Source organism: Pelodiscus sinensis, chromosome 3, assembly GCF_052426305.1.
Source record: "Pelodiscus sinensis isolate ZL-2025 chromosome 3, ASM5242630v1, whole genome shotgun sequence".
NCBI lineage: Eukaryota > Metazoa > Chordata > Testudines > Trionychidae > Pelodiscus > Pelodiscus sinensis.
The window spans coordinates 149,050,544-149,068,295 of record NC_143054.1 but is presented as its reverse complement, the minus strand read 5'-3'; the positions used below and the strand labels follow the sequence as shown (position 1 = coordinate 149,068,295).

Below are 17,752 nucleotides of genomic sequence, written 5' to 3'. Positions count from 1 at the left end.
GCAAAGAAAGCATTAAGTGCTTCAGCTTTCCCCACATCATATGTCACTAGGTTACCGTCCTCATCCAGTAGGGGCCCCACACTCTCTCTCTGATCACCTCCTTCTTACTAACATGCCTGTAGAAACCTTTCTTGTTATCCTTTACATCCCTTGCGAGTCGCAATTCCAATTGCGCTTTCGCCTTCCTGATAACTCTCCTGCATTTTCGAGCTATACATTTATACCCCTCCCTAGTCATCTGTCCAAGTTTCCACTTTTTGTAAGCTCCCTTTTTGTGCTTAAGTTGACCAAGGATTTCCCTGGCGAGCCAATCCGGTCTCCTACCATATTTGCTTTTCTTGCTACGCATTGGAATGGTTTCTTTCTGTGCCTTCTTTAAAATACTGCCAGCTCTCCTGGACTCCTTTCCCCTTCATGTTAGCATCCTGGGGGTTCTGCCTATCAGGTGTCTGAGGGAGTCAAAGTCATCTTTTCTGAAGTTCAAGGTGTGTATTTTACTACTCTCTTCTCTTCCTTTGGTCAGGATCCTGAAATCTACCATCTCAGGATCACTGCTTCCCAGGTTGTCACCCACCTCTACTTTCCCTATTAGCTCCTCCCTGTTTGTGAGCAGAAGATCAAGCTGTGCACAGCCTCTGGTAGTATCCTTCAGCACTTGTACCAAGAAGTTATCCCCAACATTCTCCAAAAACTTCCTGGATTGTCTGTGTACTGCCGTATTGGTTTCCCAACAGATGTCAGGGTGATTAAAGTCCCCCATAAGAACCAGGGCCTATGATCTGGAAACTTCTCTTGGATGGGAATGGAGTATTTTGCCGACACATGGAGTCTAAATTACTTTTAATGTCATGGCCATGTTGCACTAAACTGTTTAGACAAAGCCTTAGATTTACTTCTCTTTCCCATACTTACTCCTTTTCTTACTGGCATGCTGTCTCTGAGGCTTCATTTCTTCTCTTGAGGATTGCTTCCCTACAGTTGTATATACTAGTTTTTCTTTCAGATCCTGATCCAAAACTCTGTGATCCAGAATTTGATTTTGGAGCTTTGAGATTATGCACATGGAGGCTTAACTATCCTTCCACTTCCTGATATGGTCCTTCCAGGTCAGAATTGAGGTATCTCTAGGTAAAAAAGCCTTTTCTGCTTCTAACCATATAGTGTGTGTATTTTTGGTGGGTAGAAGATTTCAGTATCCAAAAGACTTAATCTGGCAAGTTTTGTCAGCACTAAATTCACCATGACTTCAAAATTGCTATCTGTAAATTAGTATAATGAAATCTCATTTAATTGAAACGGGGCCAGGTCCCCACTTACTGCTGAGATAATTAGGTTTCAGATGATAAAGGCATAATGTCCTGCAGAAGGAGCTGCAGAGAGGCCTCAAAAGCTGCCTGAAGCTCAGTGCTTATGGGAAAGGCCACAGTTTTTTATCCCAGAGGTCATGGAAAGTCAAGGAATCTGTGACTTCCATAGACCTCCATGACTTACGTTCACAGGTGGTTGGGAGCTGCCATGAGCGCTGTGGGGATCCCTGTAATTCTGAGCCGAAGGATACCTTGGAATTCTGAGCCTCCATGGGTGGCGGGAGACCCTACATAGCCCAGCTGAGCTCCCAGCCAGCCCCTTGTAGCTGCCTAGCAGCTTCCCATTTTGTGATGGGCATTGTTAGTGAATGTCAGGGACAGGTCACCGCTTAACTATGATTTTTTTTCTTCATTATCTGTGACCTGTCCATCACTTTTACTAAAAATATCTTTGAAGAAAATCTTAGTCTTACTTATGGGTTTAGGGCAAGGCTGGAGAAACTTTTTTGGATTGGGGGTTGCTGACCCACAGAAAAAACCATCGACAAGTGAGAAGCAAGAAAAACAAAAAACAACCCTCAGTATTGTGGTCCCTAGCTGAGAGAGAAAGATACTCCCCACATTCCCTTGGCACGCCAGAGCCTGGGGGGGGGGGGGGAGTGCAGGCTAGTAGATTTTGTGTGCTCCAGCCCCATGGTGGGGTGGTGGGAGGACTCGAATGCCAGTGCAGTCTCCCCAATGATGGGGGAGAGTCCTGAGCCTCAGGGGCTGGATCCAAGCATGCCGGAGGCCACATCCAGCCCCCTGGGCCTGAGATTCCCCACCCCTGGTTTAGGGCTTTATCCTGCTTCTATTCCAGTCAATAGGAAATAGACTTGACTTCCTATAGACTTGAGTGGCGTAGGATCAAGCCCTTGGACAGAGTTTCTTCAAGTACTGCTCATGTTGATTCAAGTTAGGTTTGTGTGTGCTGCATGCATGGTAATTGGACAGCTGTTTCCCCTACCAGCACCGGTCAGGTCAGCTGTGAAGCCCCATTGAATGGTGCTTGATTTATGACTTCTCCAACCTGGCATTTCCTCAGTTCCTTCTTACTGCCTGTGACGGTCATTGGAACTGTGGTGGCTTGGTTTTCTAGTGTTCCCCTCGTTGTTCTGTAGCTCCGTGTTAGGGATGTAAAGGTTAATGGATAGGCTCTAATTAACTGGTAGGGGCTGAAACAGCTCCCTGCCCGCCAGAGGCGGGGGCTGCTCCAGCCTTGTGGGGCCCACTGTGGTTGTTGTGGGTTCCACTGTAGTGGGTCCAGCCTGCCCCCTTCCCCCCCTGCAGGCTACACGCTAGCTTCCCGGGAACCAGCTTTGCTGCGGCAGTGAAGCCTCCCCAGGAGTGGGGCCAGCAGTCCCTGCTGCCCAGCTTCCCAGGGAGGCTTTTCTACAGGCTCTGCAGAATAAAAGAGCCCACAGTGAAGCCTGCTGGCCCTGCTCCTGGGGAATCAGCTTTGCTGATGGTTCTACATACAAAGATTTTCATTTAAGCTTTAAACTGTAGAGCCCCACAATGGCTGTGTCTACATTGGCACCCCTTTCCGGAAAAGGGATGCTAATGAGACACTTCGGAATTGCAAATGCCGCGGGGGGATTTAAATATCCCCCACGGCATTTGCATGAACACGGCTGCTGCTTTTTTCCGGCTCGGGGTTTTGCCGGAGAAAAGTGCCAGTCTAGACGGGATCTTGTGGAAAATAAGCCCTTTTCCGGAAGATCCCTTATTCCTCCTTGAAAGGGATCTTCTGGAAAAGGGCTTATTTTCCGCAAGATCCCGTCTAGACTGGCGCTTTTCTCCGGCAAAACCCCGAGCCGGAAAAAAGCGGCAGCCGTGTTTATGCAAATGCCGCGGGGGATATTTAAATCCCCCACGGCATTTGCAATTCCGAAGTGTCTCATTACATTGGCACCCCTTTCCGGAAAAGGGATGCTAGACACAGCCAAAGTGTGTAACCGTGTAACAACTAGGATTTTTAGTGGTTAAATAGTTACATTTTTAAAAGATTTTTTTTTATATCCCTACTCAACCTAATTTTCATAGTTTTAATAGCTTATAATTACTTAGTGTATAGGAGCTGAAGGGTTTCCCCACCCCAGCCTTCCTGTTCCCCCTACCCTTGGGGCATGGCTTGATTCAAAGATTTAAACCCTGCAAAGCTTGTCACAAATTTATGCCAATAGGTGGGCCTCGCAGCTCTAACCTCACATCTGAGGGAGGTGAATCAGCCGCACTGGTGCAAGATTTACATAGGGTTTCTTCCCAGAAATAAGAAAGAGTGGGAGTTTTGAAACAGCTTCTCCTGGAGGTGGTTCTGAGACCTCAGCCCTCCTCATCACAGCAGGATCTGAGAACGCACACATCTAACTGGAATGGACATACGCAAACACTTAAAGAACAGGACCAAGACCCACCTCCGGTACCACGGTCTGCCATCCTGGAAGCTGTCAGTGTATTGCTTCCTGTCTTCAGTGAGTGTCCCATTGCTGTGCTTAGTTACAGTACAGACGGTAGGTTAGGGAGAGTAGTAAGAGTGCAGTTTACTGTGTGGTGACCCCTTCTGTGACTGGCTGAGAGCTGTTGCTGATGTCTGTCATGAGGTGTCATGGTAAAGATTTGGTGTTAATTTCTGTAGGACTAAGTGATAGAGGTGAACTCAAATAAGTCTTTCTCTTATAGTGATGTCAAAACTGGTATGTTTGTCAGCCAAGTAAGAACTTCATGAGAGAGTGGATAAAATGGCAAAACAACCACCATATCCAGTATTTTCCTTTTGAATGCAATATAACTTCTTTACTGCCTTTTCACTCTTGTGGCCCTTTCATTTTTCTAAGTGACCATCCTTTCAGCTCAGGAAGGATTCTACTCAATCGAGTCTTTTGTTGGTCAGGCAACAGATGTGTGCATTTAAATGTCTGTCCTTTTGAAATAAGTTTTTACCAAAATTCCAACCTCTCTTTTCCTGTAGGAAGTCATCTCTTTGATTTGAGTTTAGTCACATTTTGACCACCCAGTCAATAATGTTGATGTATGCCTTCTGATCTCTTTTGGTAGCATTTGCTTGTTCTTTTACATTTTGGATACCATAGCTGCTGGTAAACATCCTGTAACCACTCTTGCCTCATAAATGTTTAGTCTCAGTTATACTAAATAGTGACTAACAGTTCCTGTTCTTTGAGCAACTCGTTCTTTGAACCCATACTTTCTCTCCTATTAATAATTTTGTTAAGTTTGGAAAAACTGTAGCTAAGCTTATGGAGTTTAAAGTTAAGTTTACAGGGTTTTTGTTAAACCAGAAGAGATTCACCTCCATGTTTATTCTTAAGAAACATATGGGGGGGAATAAAATGTGATGTTTTTGGCTACTTCTGCATCTAATGAGGGGGAACTGCTCAACTTGAGAGATGGGCCAAAAGTGTATGGTGACTTATGTGTACACAATAAATCTCTTAATTTACATGTTTCTATAGATTATTTCAGTTGTTTTTACAGTGCTTGTTGATTAAGAGATACAAACTGGATTCCTATTTTGCTTGGGGAAATGGCATTGCTGATGTCTGTCATGAGGTATCATGGTAAAGATTTGGTGTTAATTTCTGTAGGACTAATTGATAGAGGTGAACTCAAATAAGTCTTTCTCTTATAGTGATGTCAAATGTATGTCCTGTGTTATGTGCCAGTGTAAATTGGCATGCAGCATGTTGATTTCTATTTGTAAGACTAATAGCTTTAAAAATTTGATCAGATTTAAAGTTTTACTCCCTCCCCCCCTTTTTTTTTCTTTTAACAGTAGTCGAATGGGGAGATGATGTTAAAGTGGTTTCAGAAGATGAAGCCATGATGTTGGTGAACCATCAAGCAACAGGAGATGTCTGCACACTAATGATGTGCCTTCAGGATAAAGGCACGGTAGGCTATCACCAGGGAATGGGTATACTCTGTGTATGCAATAGTTATTGAGGTATATGTAACAATGAAATTGATAGGCAGGCAGCAGGTTTAAAATAAAAGAAGTACTTCACACAATGCACACTCAACCAAGATGTCTATCCTTTCCCAAGATGTTTTCTCTACCCAATCCCAAAAAACAACAAAATCCCACCCAACCATGTATTAGGGGTTTGTTTGTTTTTTGTTACAGCTAGGGTTGCCAGATGGTTTCAGCAAATATACCGGACACACTTGACATTACACCACAATCTACATTACATCTTACTTAGAAAATACCGGACATTTCTATTTTCTCACTTATATTTTCTCAATTTGTTTCCCGAACAGAACGCTCAAATACTGGACTGTCCGGTTCAAAACCGGACACCTAGCAACCCTAGTTGCAGCCAGTAGTTAAGAGCAGATTTCTGAGGCGTTCTTTAAAATATAGACTATTTTAGAAGTGCATTACAAGAAAATGTTTGTGGCCTAGGTGAATTGTAAAGAGGCAAGTTTCCTTAACTAATATTGAAACAAATAGTCCATCATAAACATGACTTTTCTTTTTCTCTTTCATTGCAAACTATACCAATACCTGTGAAATTTCCTATATATGGATTTTATGCCAGGAGAGAATTCAAAAGTGTAAAACAAAATGAATGAGGAATTTTAGAGAGAAGAGAGTTCAAAAATTGAAAGTGATCGTGTGGCTATTTTATTGTTCCTGTTTTGTCAAAATTGTTTGGCTTTTTCTCTAAATTAGGCTTAATAGGTTTGAGTTGGCAAGGACTGGTACCTTTGTTCTAGTTTTAGGCGTTTTGTTAGTAATAGTTGTCATCACGAAGTTTTCATGTGCGTATGTGCTATCTAGAGTTTATAAAAGTCCATATGGCTCAGATGTTGGTGACCATGATGTGGGGAGTCCTATGAGGAAGGAGTAGTCAGAGGGGTAAGCAGGAGAGAGTGCCGTGCTTGGATAGGCTAGGAAGGAAAGGAGATGTACATAGCAATTTCAGGGGGACTGCTCTGAAAATTTGACTCCACTCTACATACTCTTCTGTCCCTGTCACTCCAATGAAGCTTTCACAATGAAAGAAAGTGGGGAGGCTTGCAGTCTTCCCCACAATCTCTGCACAGCTTGTGTCTTCACAGGAACTCCTGACACTGAGCCATTCTTACTGGTGGTTTTTTGTTGTTGTTGGGGGTGGGCGGGGGGAGTATTAATCATTATTGATTGTGCTGTTAAAAGAATACCATTTACATATTTTTGGATGTTTTCTACTTTTTCAAATGTATTGATTTCTGTTCCAGCACAGAATACAAAGTGTTCAGGGCTCATTTATTTTTTTTATTTCAAATATTTGTACTATAAAAAACAAAAGAAATAGTGCTTTTCAATCCCCCATTACAACTACTATAGAACAATTTCTTTATCATTGAAGTTGAACTTACAAATGTAGAATTATGTACAAAAATAACTGTGCTAAAAAATAAGAGCGTAAAACCTACAAGTACACTCAGTCCTATTCTTCTTGAGCCAATCACTCAGACAAACAAGTATGTTCACATGCGTGAGAGATTATGCTGCTTGCTGCTTATTTACAATGTCACGTGAAATTGAGAACAGGAATTCGTATGGCATTGTTGTAGATGGCGATGCAAGATATTCACGTGACAGATGCACTAAAGATTCATGTATCTCTTCATGTTTCAACTACTATTCCAGAGATACGTGACCATGCCAGTGATCCAAAACAGTACAGGTTAATGCATGTTCATTTTAATCTTTGTTAGATGCTACTAGCAGAAGGGTGGGTGGGATGGTTGGTTGGTTGTTCAGGTTCTGTAGTTTTCACATCAGAGTGCTGCTCTTCTAAGACTTCTGAAAGTTCCACACCTGAGGTTCCACACCTGACTTCTGAGGTTCCACACCTCAAAATTTCACATTGGAATTTACTTTGTCAAATCTGCAATGAAAGTGTTCTTAAAATAAACATCTCGTGCTGGGTTATTATCCAAGATTGCTATAACATGAAATATATGGTAGAATGCAGGTGAAACAGAGTGGAAGACATAGTTTCTCCCTCAACAAGCTCAGTTGCAAATTTAATTAGCACGTTTTTTAACAGGCAACATCATAATGGTAGCATGTCCTATGGAAAGGTGGCTGAAGCAGGAAGGTCCATGCAAATGCTTAGCATATCTGTCACATACATCCCTTGCAGTGCTGGCTACAAAAGTGTCATGTTCTCACTTTCAAGTGACATTGTAAGTAAGAAGCAGGTGGCATTATCTCCCATAAATATAAACAAACGTTTGAGTGGCTGAAAAAGAAGTACAGGCAGTCCCCGGGTTACGTACAAGATAGGGACTGTAGGTTTGTTCTTAAGTTGAATCTGTAAGCTGATCAGTTTCAACAGCGGCTGAATCTGGCCACCAGTTCCGACTTACATACAGATTCAACTTAAGAACCCCAGGCGTCCCCAAGTCAGCTGCTGCTGAAACTGATCAGCAGCTGATTCCAGGAAGCCCAGGGCAGAGCAAGTCTGCCTCGGGCTTCCTGTAGTCAGCGCTGGTCAGTTTCAGCAGCGGCTGACTTGGGGACGCCTGGGGCAAAGCAGCTTGGGTGCTGCTGGGTTGGTCCAGTAGCGCGGCCGCTCCTCGGCGCTACTGGACCAACCCAGCAGCACCCCAGCTGCTCTGCCCCAGGCGTCCTGATTCAGCCGCTGCTGAAACTGACCAGCAGCAGCTGAATCACGACTTCTGGGGCAGAGCAGCTGGGGTGCTGCCGGGTTGGTCCAGTAGCGCCAAGGAGCGGAGCTGCGGGACCAACCGGCAGTGCCCCACCTGCTCTACCACAGGCCCCGGGCTTTGCTCCACATCTCCCTGGTCTGCTGGGGGGGGGGCACTAGCTGCGTTCTCCCCCCCCACCCCTCCAGCAGACTAGGGAGACACTGAGCAAAGCCGCAGAGGACCCGGGCCGGACCACGGCGCTTCCAGATCAGCGCTGCGGGTCCGGCCCGGGTCCTCCACCGCTTTGCTCAGTGTCTCCCTGGTCTGCTAGCTCCCCCAGCATACCAGGGAGGCGGGGAGCAGCTTTTCTCGCCCCGGAGGAGGCGGGCGGCGGGACCAGGCGTCTCGCTGCTCCAGTCCTCCGGGGCGAGAAAATCCCCGTTCGTAACTGCGGATCTGACGTAAGTCGGATCTGCGTAACTCGGGGACTGCCTGTAGTACTGAGTGTGGACTTGTAGGCTCTAAAGTTTTACATTGTTTTGAGTGCAGTTATGTAACAACCCTTTCCTCACTCCCATTTGTAAGTTACTCTTTCATGATAAAAGATTGCATTACAGTGCTTATGAGGTAAAATGAAAAATATTATTTCTTTTGTTTATCATTTTTATAGGTCAAATATTTATTATAAAAATATAAAGTGATCAACGGTACACTTGTATTTCATTTGCATTGTTAAACAATAGAATGCCAATTGAAATTTATTAAATCTGTCATGAATCATGATTAATTCTAACTTAATTGTGCTGTAACTGTGATTAATCAACAGCCCTAAGTTCTTTATATATAAAAATATAGCTTGTATAACTATAAATATAAAACTTTAAAAAAATCAGTGACTTAAGGGAAAAAGCTCTTCAGAGGCAACAAAATGGATATTCAGCTGTGACAACAGCATGGATATTCAGAGTTATGGTTACATGATAGGGAAAGCTTTCTCTTTCAGCATTAGAAAATATGGAGATGACCAAGGTCTACAGAATAAGCTGACCTTCACGACTGTGTCATAGGCCAAAAAGCAAGTGAAAAACAGAGACTGTATCATCCATATAGCAAGCAATTTAATTTGCACCAGTTACTCTGAAAATTGAAGAAGTAATATATTTGGACTACTTTAATCTTGTTTGTAGACTGCTGTAACATTTAAATTGAATGGTACCTGTCTTTAAAGCAATGAAGTGAACACTTCCTACTTTAAGATCTTTGGGAATTTGCTAGATATTTTACATTGCTTCACCGAAAGTGCCCAAATTTAGGGATGAGTCTCAGAGGGTAGCCATGTTAGTCTGTATCTGCAAAAACCACACGGAGTCCCCGTGGCACCTTCAAGACTAACAGATTTATTAGGGCATAGGCTTTCATGTGCAAAACTTACTTCATCAGCTGAGTTGGATTGGCGTTTACAGAGGAATGGGTATATAAATATGGACAAAAAAAGAGAGAGTCTACTTGTGTAAATGAGACTAATTAAGCCAGAGTGGAAATGGCTCATTCATAGCAGTTGATGTGACCATTGAGAGGGGAAATAGCCTTTTTAATGAGCTAATCAGTTAAGATCCTTATTGAATCCTAAATTGATAGTATTGAATTTTCAAATGAATTCCATATTAACTGTCTCCCATTGCAATCAGGTTTTGAGATTCTTTTGTACAAGGATATCTACTTTAACTTCCCTGGATATTCAGTAATGGATTTAAAAAGTAGTCCCCTACAGGTTTATGTGTGTTACCATACCTCATTTCTGATTTGTGTCCATTTATCCTTGGTGTAGAGACTTTCCAGTTTGGCCAATATACATGGCAGAGGGGCATTGTTGGCTCTTGATGGCATGCATTAGTGGATGTGCAGGTGGTTGAGCCCCTGATGATGTGGCTTAAGTAGATAGGTCCTGTGATGGTGTCTCCTGTGTAGATATGTTCATGAGTTGGCAACAGGGTTTGTGGCAGGGATAGGAAAAGTATGTGTCAATATGAGAGAGTTTACGTTTGTGAGCTATCAGTTAATAAAGAGATGCACAGGCTGTAAATTTCTTTGAGTTGCTAGAAAATGTTCCATCAGAATTTTGCCATCTTACCTTGAAGATGTGATGAGTGCACAGAATACTACAGAAGAGAGGCAGAATTAAAGATTTTTTGGAAGATCTTCATTATGTGATTCTACTTATTGTATATTGGTGGTTTTTCTTTTTAACCTTCAGTCTGAATTTCCAGGCTTTCTCAAATTTTGTGGGTTTTGAGCAAGCCACAGTCCTTCACTCTTTAATATGTATAGGTCCAAAGCTTAAGTATTGATTTGACATGTTTAGTTGGCTTTTTTAAAGCTGTATGATATTAGTCTGTGTAAATATTGCATGATTCATAAAAGCAATTACTGTAATTATTTGGAAAATTAGTTTAGCTTATCCATAATAAATTGCTAAATCAAAAGCTTTTGAATTGCTTAATTCAGCTCTCTAATCACTCAGAGAGTTAGTCTGTACCTAAAAAAACAACACATGGTCTGGTAGCACTTTATAGACTAACAGAGCATGTAGATGGTATCATTCGCTTTCGTGGGCACAGCCCACTTCAGATGACCGGAGTTTTTTTGTTTTGTTTAGAGTAGAAAACTGGAAAAAAAATTGATATGGCCAGAAGAAATCATTGCATGACTATTAAAGTGAGCTTAAGTTTTAAATATACCATTGAAAGTAGTCTCCCTCCCCTGCTTGGGCTTTGATAACTTTCCTTCCATTGCTTTTCATCTCTTCTTAAGACTGGCAGTGTCCCAGTAAGGTTTTGTGGTGGTGGTGGTGGTAGTGGTGGTAGGGGTGGTAGGAGTAATCTAACTCTTTCTAGTGCTGTAGATTGATCTCAAAATACTTTCCAAAGTAAGTAGATATCTGTATCCACATTTCATAGGTGAGGAAACTGAGGCTTTTCCAAGGTCATCCAGCAGGCTAATGACTGAGTTAGGAATAGAACCTGGGTATCCTGAGTCCCAGTTATTTGTTATAAAGATTTAGTGGTCATAGTCAGTTTAAAAAAAAAAAAGACATGGAGGTAAATTCAGAATTCTGAGGTGTCTGACTACTGTTGAAGATCAGGTTCTTCTGCCCTTAAAGGGGGAATGCTGCAGTGCTCTGAACATTCAGCAGTGGATTTCTTTCTTGAGGGGCATATGTCAGTGAAATTACTGTTTTATGGCATACTGGAATATTTATAAACAAAATGCAGCATTCCCCCTTTCGCCCCCCCAATCTACAACAGATGACACTAAGCTAGAGGAATGCCAGTCATTTGTTAACTGTGATGTCAGCCATATCACTGAACCTGATACAGTAAAACTCCATTGGTCCGGCATCCAATGCTCCGGCACTCCTGATGGTCTGGCACCATCAGGAACCCAGAAGTGCTCTGGCTGCCAGACAATTGGAGCTGCTCTGCGCCCAGCTTCCTTGATTCAGCTGCTGCTGAAACTGACCAGCAGCTGAAATCGGGAAAGCCAGGGGCAGAGCAGCTGGGGTGCTGCTGGGTTGGTCCCGTAGTGCTGCCCCTCGGGGCTGCGGAACCAACCTGGCAACACCCCAGCTGCTCTTGGGGACGCCTGAGGCAGAGCAGCTGCGATTCAGCCGCTGCTGAAACTAACCAGCAGTGGCTGAATCCGGGATGCCTGGGGCAGAGCTGGACTATCGGAAGGGGGGGCATCCCCTCCACCCCACCCCGGGCCCCTCATAGGCCCCCCCTTCTGATAGTCCAGCATATCTGATAATCCGGCACCCCCTGGGTCCTAAAGGTGCTGGGTTATCGGAAGTTTACTGTATCAATATCTGGTATTGAATTTTCCATTTTTTTTTTTTTTTTTTTTTTTTTTTAGGGTTTAGCTTTGGAGGGTTGGGATAGGGTTCAAAGTGACCCAGACACATTGGAGGATGGGGCCAAAAGAAATCTGAGAGTCTTGCGCTCGAGACAGAAGAATCCCAAGTGCTTCTACAGGCTGGGGACTGACTGGCAAAGCAGCAGTTCTGCAGAAAAAAAACAGGAATTACAGTGGGTAAGAAGTTAGACATGAGTCAACAGTGTGCCCTTGTAGCCAAGAAGGCTAATGGCATATTAGGGAGCCATTAGGAGGAACATTGCCAGCAGATCTAGCGAATCTTTATTTGACACTGGTGAGGCCCCATCTGGAGTATTGCATCCAATTCTGGGCCCCCAATACAGAAAGTACTGGATGCTCTCCAATGCGTCCACATCGAGTGCAGCAAAAATTATTAGGGGGCTGGAGCACCTGAGAGATTTGGGCTTATTAGTTTAGAGAAGAGAAGAATGAGGGGGGATTTTATCTACCTGAAGGGAGGTTCCAAAGAAGGTGAAGAGAGGCTATTCTCAGTGGTGACAGATGAGAGAACGAGGAGCAATGGTATCCATTTGTAGTGGGGGAAGTCTAGGTTGGATATTAGGAAAAACTGTTTTGCTAGAAGGGTAGTGAAGCACTGGAATGGGTTACCTAGAGAGGTGGTGGAATCTCCACCCCTAGAGGTTTTTAAGTTCTGGCTTGATACAGCCTGGCTGAGTTGATTTAGTTGGGGTTGGTTCTGCTTTGGGCAGAGGGTTGGACTTGATGACTCCTGAGGTTTCTTCCAGCCCTAATATTCTATGTTAGCATTCTCAAATATAAAGAAAAATGCTATCACTTAGGGAAAACATTGTTCTGGGTTTGTTTGTGTGGATTAGGGAAACATGGGTCTCTTGTTAATGGAAAACCCCCACCAATTGCAATTTAAACTTTATTCTTTACAATATAGGACCTGCAATGTTTTCTCTTTAAAGTCAAGATTTACAGAGTATGGTTTCTGCTTGTTGGTAATTGGATTTGATGTTATCCATTCACATTCATGGTTATTTTTGTATAGTTTTGAGAAGTTGAATTGGTGTCAGCTGTGAAACTTGTCATGATTTTACTAGCAGAGGTATATGGTCTTTGTCATCTAAGAAGGATAGGTTAAAAAGACTGAGTGGTAGTGTTACTAGACTAGAGTAACAGCTGTATATTTGGTTATTCTTCCTTGTGTAAAACAAAGATCCCAAAGAGCTCTGTTTGAGAATGAGTACATGAAATGAGACTGCTTTTCACCTTGTAAGTGCACCACAGTCATAACGCACAGAGCTTTGTGGCTGCAGGCCTGTGATGTGAAGAGAACTACGGTGTAAAAGTGAGATTTGCCCTTCTAGGGCAGACCTACTCCGTGCAGACATGGTGACACACCATGCTCCCTGGAGAACTCTAGGGACACATTCTATTCATTTGGCATCCATGCCCCAAATGGGTGAGCCCTCTAAATCTCCAGGCAAAAGATACCTACCTTCAACAATGGTCTGAGGACCTAAGAAACAGCCCTTGTTCTCTTGGGGTACGTCTAAACTACATGCCTCTGTTGGCAGAGGCATGTAGATTTGTTTGTTCAGCAAAGGTAAATGAAGCCACGATTTAAATGATCGTGGCTTCATTTACATTTACATGGCTGCCGCGCTGAGCCGACAAACAGCTGATTAGCTGTTTGTCGGCTTGCCGCTAGTCTGGACGTTCCCCCTGTCGACATCAAAGCCCTTTGTCGGCAGCCCCGGTAAATCTCATTCCACGAGGAATAACGGGGTTGCCGACAAAGGGCTTTGATGTCGACAGGGGGAACGTCCAGACTAGCGGCGAGCCGACAAACAGCTGATCAGCTGTTTGTCGGCTCAGCGCGGTAGCCATGTAAATGTAAATGAAGCCGCGATCATTTAAATCACGGCTTCATTTGCCTTTGCTGATCTGTCTAATCTACATGCCTCTGCCGACAGAGGCATGTAGTCTAGACACAGCCTTTGAGATGATCATCTTCCTCAGTTGCTCATCAGCCTTCATCTTCTTTCAAACAGCAGGCTTGATGGATGAATTTAACCACTCAAGTACAAGCTCATACCCTGCATTTGAATGGCAGCCCCACTCCCCCTTGCTTAGGTTTGGACTTCTATAAATGACAGATGGGTGCTGGAATTTGTCTTCCATGGAATTTGTCATGTCCCTCTTCAGGTTCTTGCAGTTAAGGAAGATGTAAGTGACTTCTGTGCTTTGCCTAGGAACTATAGAGTGGGTACTTCCTGAAGCAGCTGGGAAGATGCTTCTAGTGATATTTCCTAGATTTTGTATAGGATGAAACCCTCTTCTTCGTTCAGGGTAAGGAAGACTGAACTATTGTATATGCCATCTCCCATTTAGGATGGTAATGCTTGTTTCCATCATCTTTCTTCCTCATGTATCTTTCTTCCTCATGCTCAAAACAAGTTTCTTGTATATGCACTCCTTTTTTTCTTCCCTAGAGTGATTTGCAAAAATTGGACAGGGTGCAGCCTAGTGACGTGTTAGTGCAAACATGTAAACAATTACCTGATGAGCTTCGGCTCATCTGTTAACCTTCTTGGTTACACGTAGGCCCATACCCCACGCTGCTGCCTTTGTATCACAGGCAGTAGCTCACAGGGGGGCAGGCAGGAGTCAGTGCTTGTGGGGAGCCTCCTCTTCCCCCCCCCCCATGTAAATGTGTAACCACTGAAATTTTCAACAGTTACACGTTTACCTTAATAAATGCATTTTAACATCCTTAATGTAGCCATTACTTAGTCTGACAACTCCGTATTAGTAGACACAGTTCTGGCTAACACATCGTCTCAAGATGTGTGTTCATCCTTACATACCACTTCCAGATCTTACAAGGATTTTACGGAACCAGGGTCAGATGCTTCATTCAGACGCTTGATTGTGGATATTGGCTGGTTGAGTGCTACTGATAGATTGCTTCTTAAAAGGTTCATGAGAACTTCCTGCAAAGGAGAAAACTCTCCATTATACTTCTAAAAGGAAATTATTTTCTTTTTGGGCAGTCCAACACAATCTTGACACATTGTAGGGCCCTTATACCAAAAAATTAGCATGTTCTGGATTTTAAATGCTCTGAACTTTTACCTAAGTTGACCTTACAGCAGTCTCACCATTAATGAATTCTCATCGATCAGTTAGAGAACTCTCTCTTAGGTATAAGCTTTATATTGTCCTTACAAACCTCATGGAACTCCCATGGAACGGCTCTGAATGGTCTGTTCACCACTTCAGCTTTGGTGGCTTTCTTAGTTGCCCTTAAATCATCCGGAAGAGTCAGTTAACTCGGAGCTCTTTACGTAGCATTTCATAGAGATAAGGGGGTATAAAACTTGACTCAAGTTTATTCCCTAAACTGGTTCAAATGAATAAATAGATTGTCAGATTTTTTTCCCTTCCCCTCAAGCCCCAGTTCTCTTTGAGAAAAGAAATTCCCTGTGTTGGACCATTGTTGCTAGGGTCTTGCTTTGTTACCTTAATAGGATGTACGCTACGTATACATAGCAAAAGCTGTGCGGTCTAGTCAAAGTCACTTGAATCAAGCTAGCACGAGTAATAATAGCAGTGAAGGTTTCAGCTTGGGTAATAGAAGTGCAGCATGAACCCCAAGTACAGTTTCAGCTTGCTAGCCTGCACTGTGTTGATTTTTTTGCTGCTTTTGTTACTCCTGACAGTTAGATTCATGCTAGTTCACGTAGACTAGCCCATACAACTTTTTTTTTTTAATTGTCTAAACATAACTAAAGCCTTTCAGACTAGGGATATAAGCGACTTGTTGACTATCCGATAAGCAAATGCTTATCAGATAGTTGATTAGTGACTTAACTAGTCCCTCTCCCTCCCCCCCACACCCACTTCCTCTTATCAGATAGAAGCAGCAAGGTGGGGAGCAGGATCCTGGTGCTGGGGGGAGACAGCTTAAAAGGTAGTTCCCCCAGCACTGTCTCCGTGAGACGGGGGCACGGGTGCAGCAGGGAACTGGTGGTGCTTCCGCCTTTGAAACGTAGTGAAGGTTCTTGCTACATTTCAAAAGCAGAAGCACTGTGGAGAGCCTGTGGTAAGCGGGGGGGGACTCTGTCCACCACTGGTCCTGCGCTCCCTGCTTTTGAAATGTACAGGATGAGAGGGGGCTCGCCTGCTGGCCCCGCACTCCCAGCCGTGCTTTGCTTTTGAAATGTAAAAGAGCCCTCCTGGAGCTCTTGTACATTTCAAAAGCGTGGGGCCAGTGGGGGACTGCTTGAGTGCCACTTTCACCTTTTGAAATGTAACAAAAGCCAGTAGGGCTCTTGCTACATTTCAAAGGCAGAGGCCCCTTTACTCGGCTATTTGATTAGTTGATGTAAATTTAATATCCTTATTTCAGACATTCTCTCCATCTTTTGGTTGCCCCTTCTGGTGTTTCAGAGGGTCAAGCCATTTCCTCCCATGGACAAATAAAATTGATTTCGTAGTGTATTCCATCTCCTACATTTCTTTCTCCAAATATTACAGCTCACTGCACTAGAGCATAGGCTGCCTTTCCTGCATATTTCAGGAACACCACTATATCTGAGATTTGCAAGGTGTCTCCATGAAGTTAATCCCCTTATTTTATTAAATACTGTTCTTGTAGCCTCGCATCAAGGTTAGATGCCAGATTTTGTGGGTCAGTGTTACAGTCACTGTTTAGTTAATGTCAGTCAGGACTTCTCAGTCTCACCTGGCCTAGACACTGTTTGTAAACTATCTAGAATGGGACTAACATGCACACATACTTGAAGAAAAATTGGTTACTTTAACCTTAATAGTAAGCGTGGTTCTTCTTTAAGTGGTTGCTCATGTCCATTTGAATCAGGTGTGCGCACCGTGTGCACCGCATCTCTGGAGCATTTTCCCTAGCGGTACCCATAGCGCCGGCAGGGCTCTCTCTGGAGTGGCGCCGCAGTAGTGGAGCATAAGTACCCCTGACGGCGCTCCCCCTCCTCAGTTTCTTCTTATCACCCGTGACGGTCGTTGGAGCGTGTCTCTCTCTTAGAATAGTTAATGGTTCCCGTTTCTCTTAGTGTAGTGTTTGTAAATAGTTATAGTTTTAATTAGTTAGATAGCGAGTTCTTTGTTTTCCTTCCCCCTTCCCCTCCCTTCGGGGGTGAGGAATGCCAGGTCCGCAAGGCTTTAAGACTTGCGCAGTATGCGCCAAGTTCATAGAATCATAGTATACTAGGACTGGAAGGGACCTCGAGAGGTCATCGAGTCCAGTCCCCTGCCCTCTTGGCAGGACCATCCCTGATAGACATGTATCTAACCTACTCTTAAATATCTCCACAGATGGAGATTCCACAACCTCCCTGGGTAATTTATTCCAGTGTTTGACTACCCTGACAGTTAGGAACTTTTTCCTAATGTCCAACCTAAACCTCCCTTGCTGCAAGTTTAAGCCCATTGCTTCTTGTTCTATCCCCAGAGGCCAAGATGAACAAGTTTTCTTCCTCCTCCTTATGACACCCTTTTAGATATCTGAAAACTGCTATCATGACCCCCTCAATCTTCTCTTTTCTAAACTAAACAAACCCAATTCCTTCAGCCTTCCCTAGTAGGTCATGTTCTCTAGACCTTTAATCATTCTCGTTGCTCTTCTCTGGACCCTCTCCAGTTTCTCCACATCTTTCTTGAAATGTGGTGCCCAGAACTGAACACAATACTCCAACTGAGGCCTAACCAGCGCAGAGTAGAGTAGAAGAATGACTTCTCGTGTCTTGCTCACAACACACCTGTTAATGCATCCCAGAATCATGTTTTTCTTTGCAACTGCA

At 43.6% G+C, this 17,752-nt stretch overlaps 1 protein-coding gene across 8 annotated transcripts in view; it reads left to right on the top strand.

The window, feature by feature from the left end:
* Positions 1 to 17,752, top strand: part of LPGAT1 (lysophosphatidylglycerol acyltransferase 1) — a 249,199-nt gene that overhangs the window by 49,285 nt on the left and 182,162 nt on the right. For 7 of the 8 annotated variants that reach the window (XM_075925141.2, XM_075925145.2, XM_075925139.2 and 4 more), the window contains exon 4: positions 5,140 to 5,258. In XM_075925141.2, coding sequence (XP_075781256.2) covers positions 5,140 to 5,258 — 119 coding nt within the window. Of the gene's footprint in view, positions 1 to 3,256; positions 3,821 to 5,139; positions 5,259 to 17,752 lie in introns of those variants that run through there. The other variant, XM_089777435.1, reaches the window with a different exon arrangement.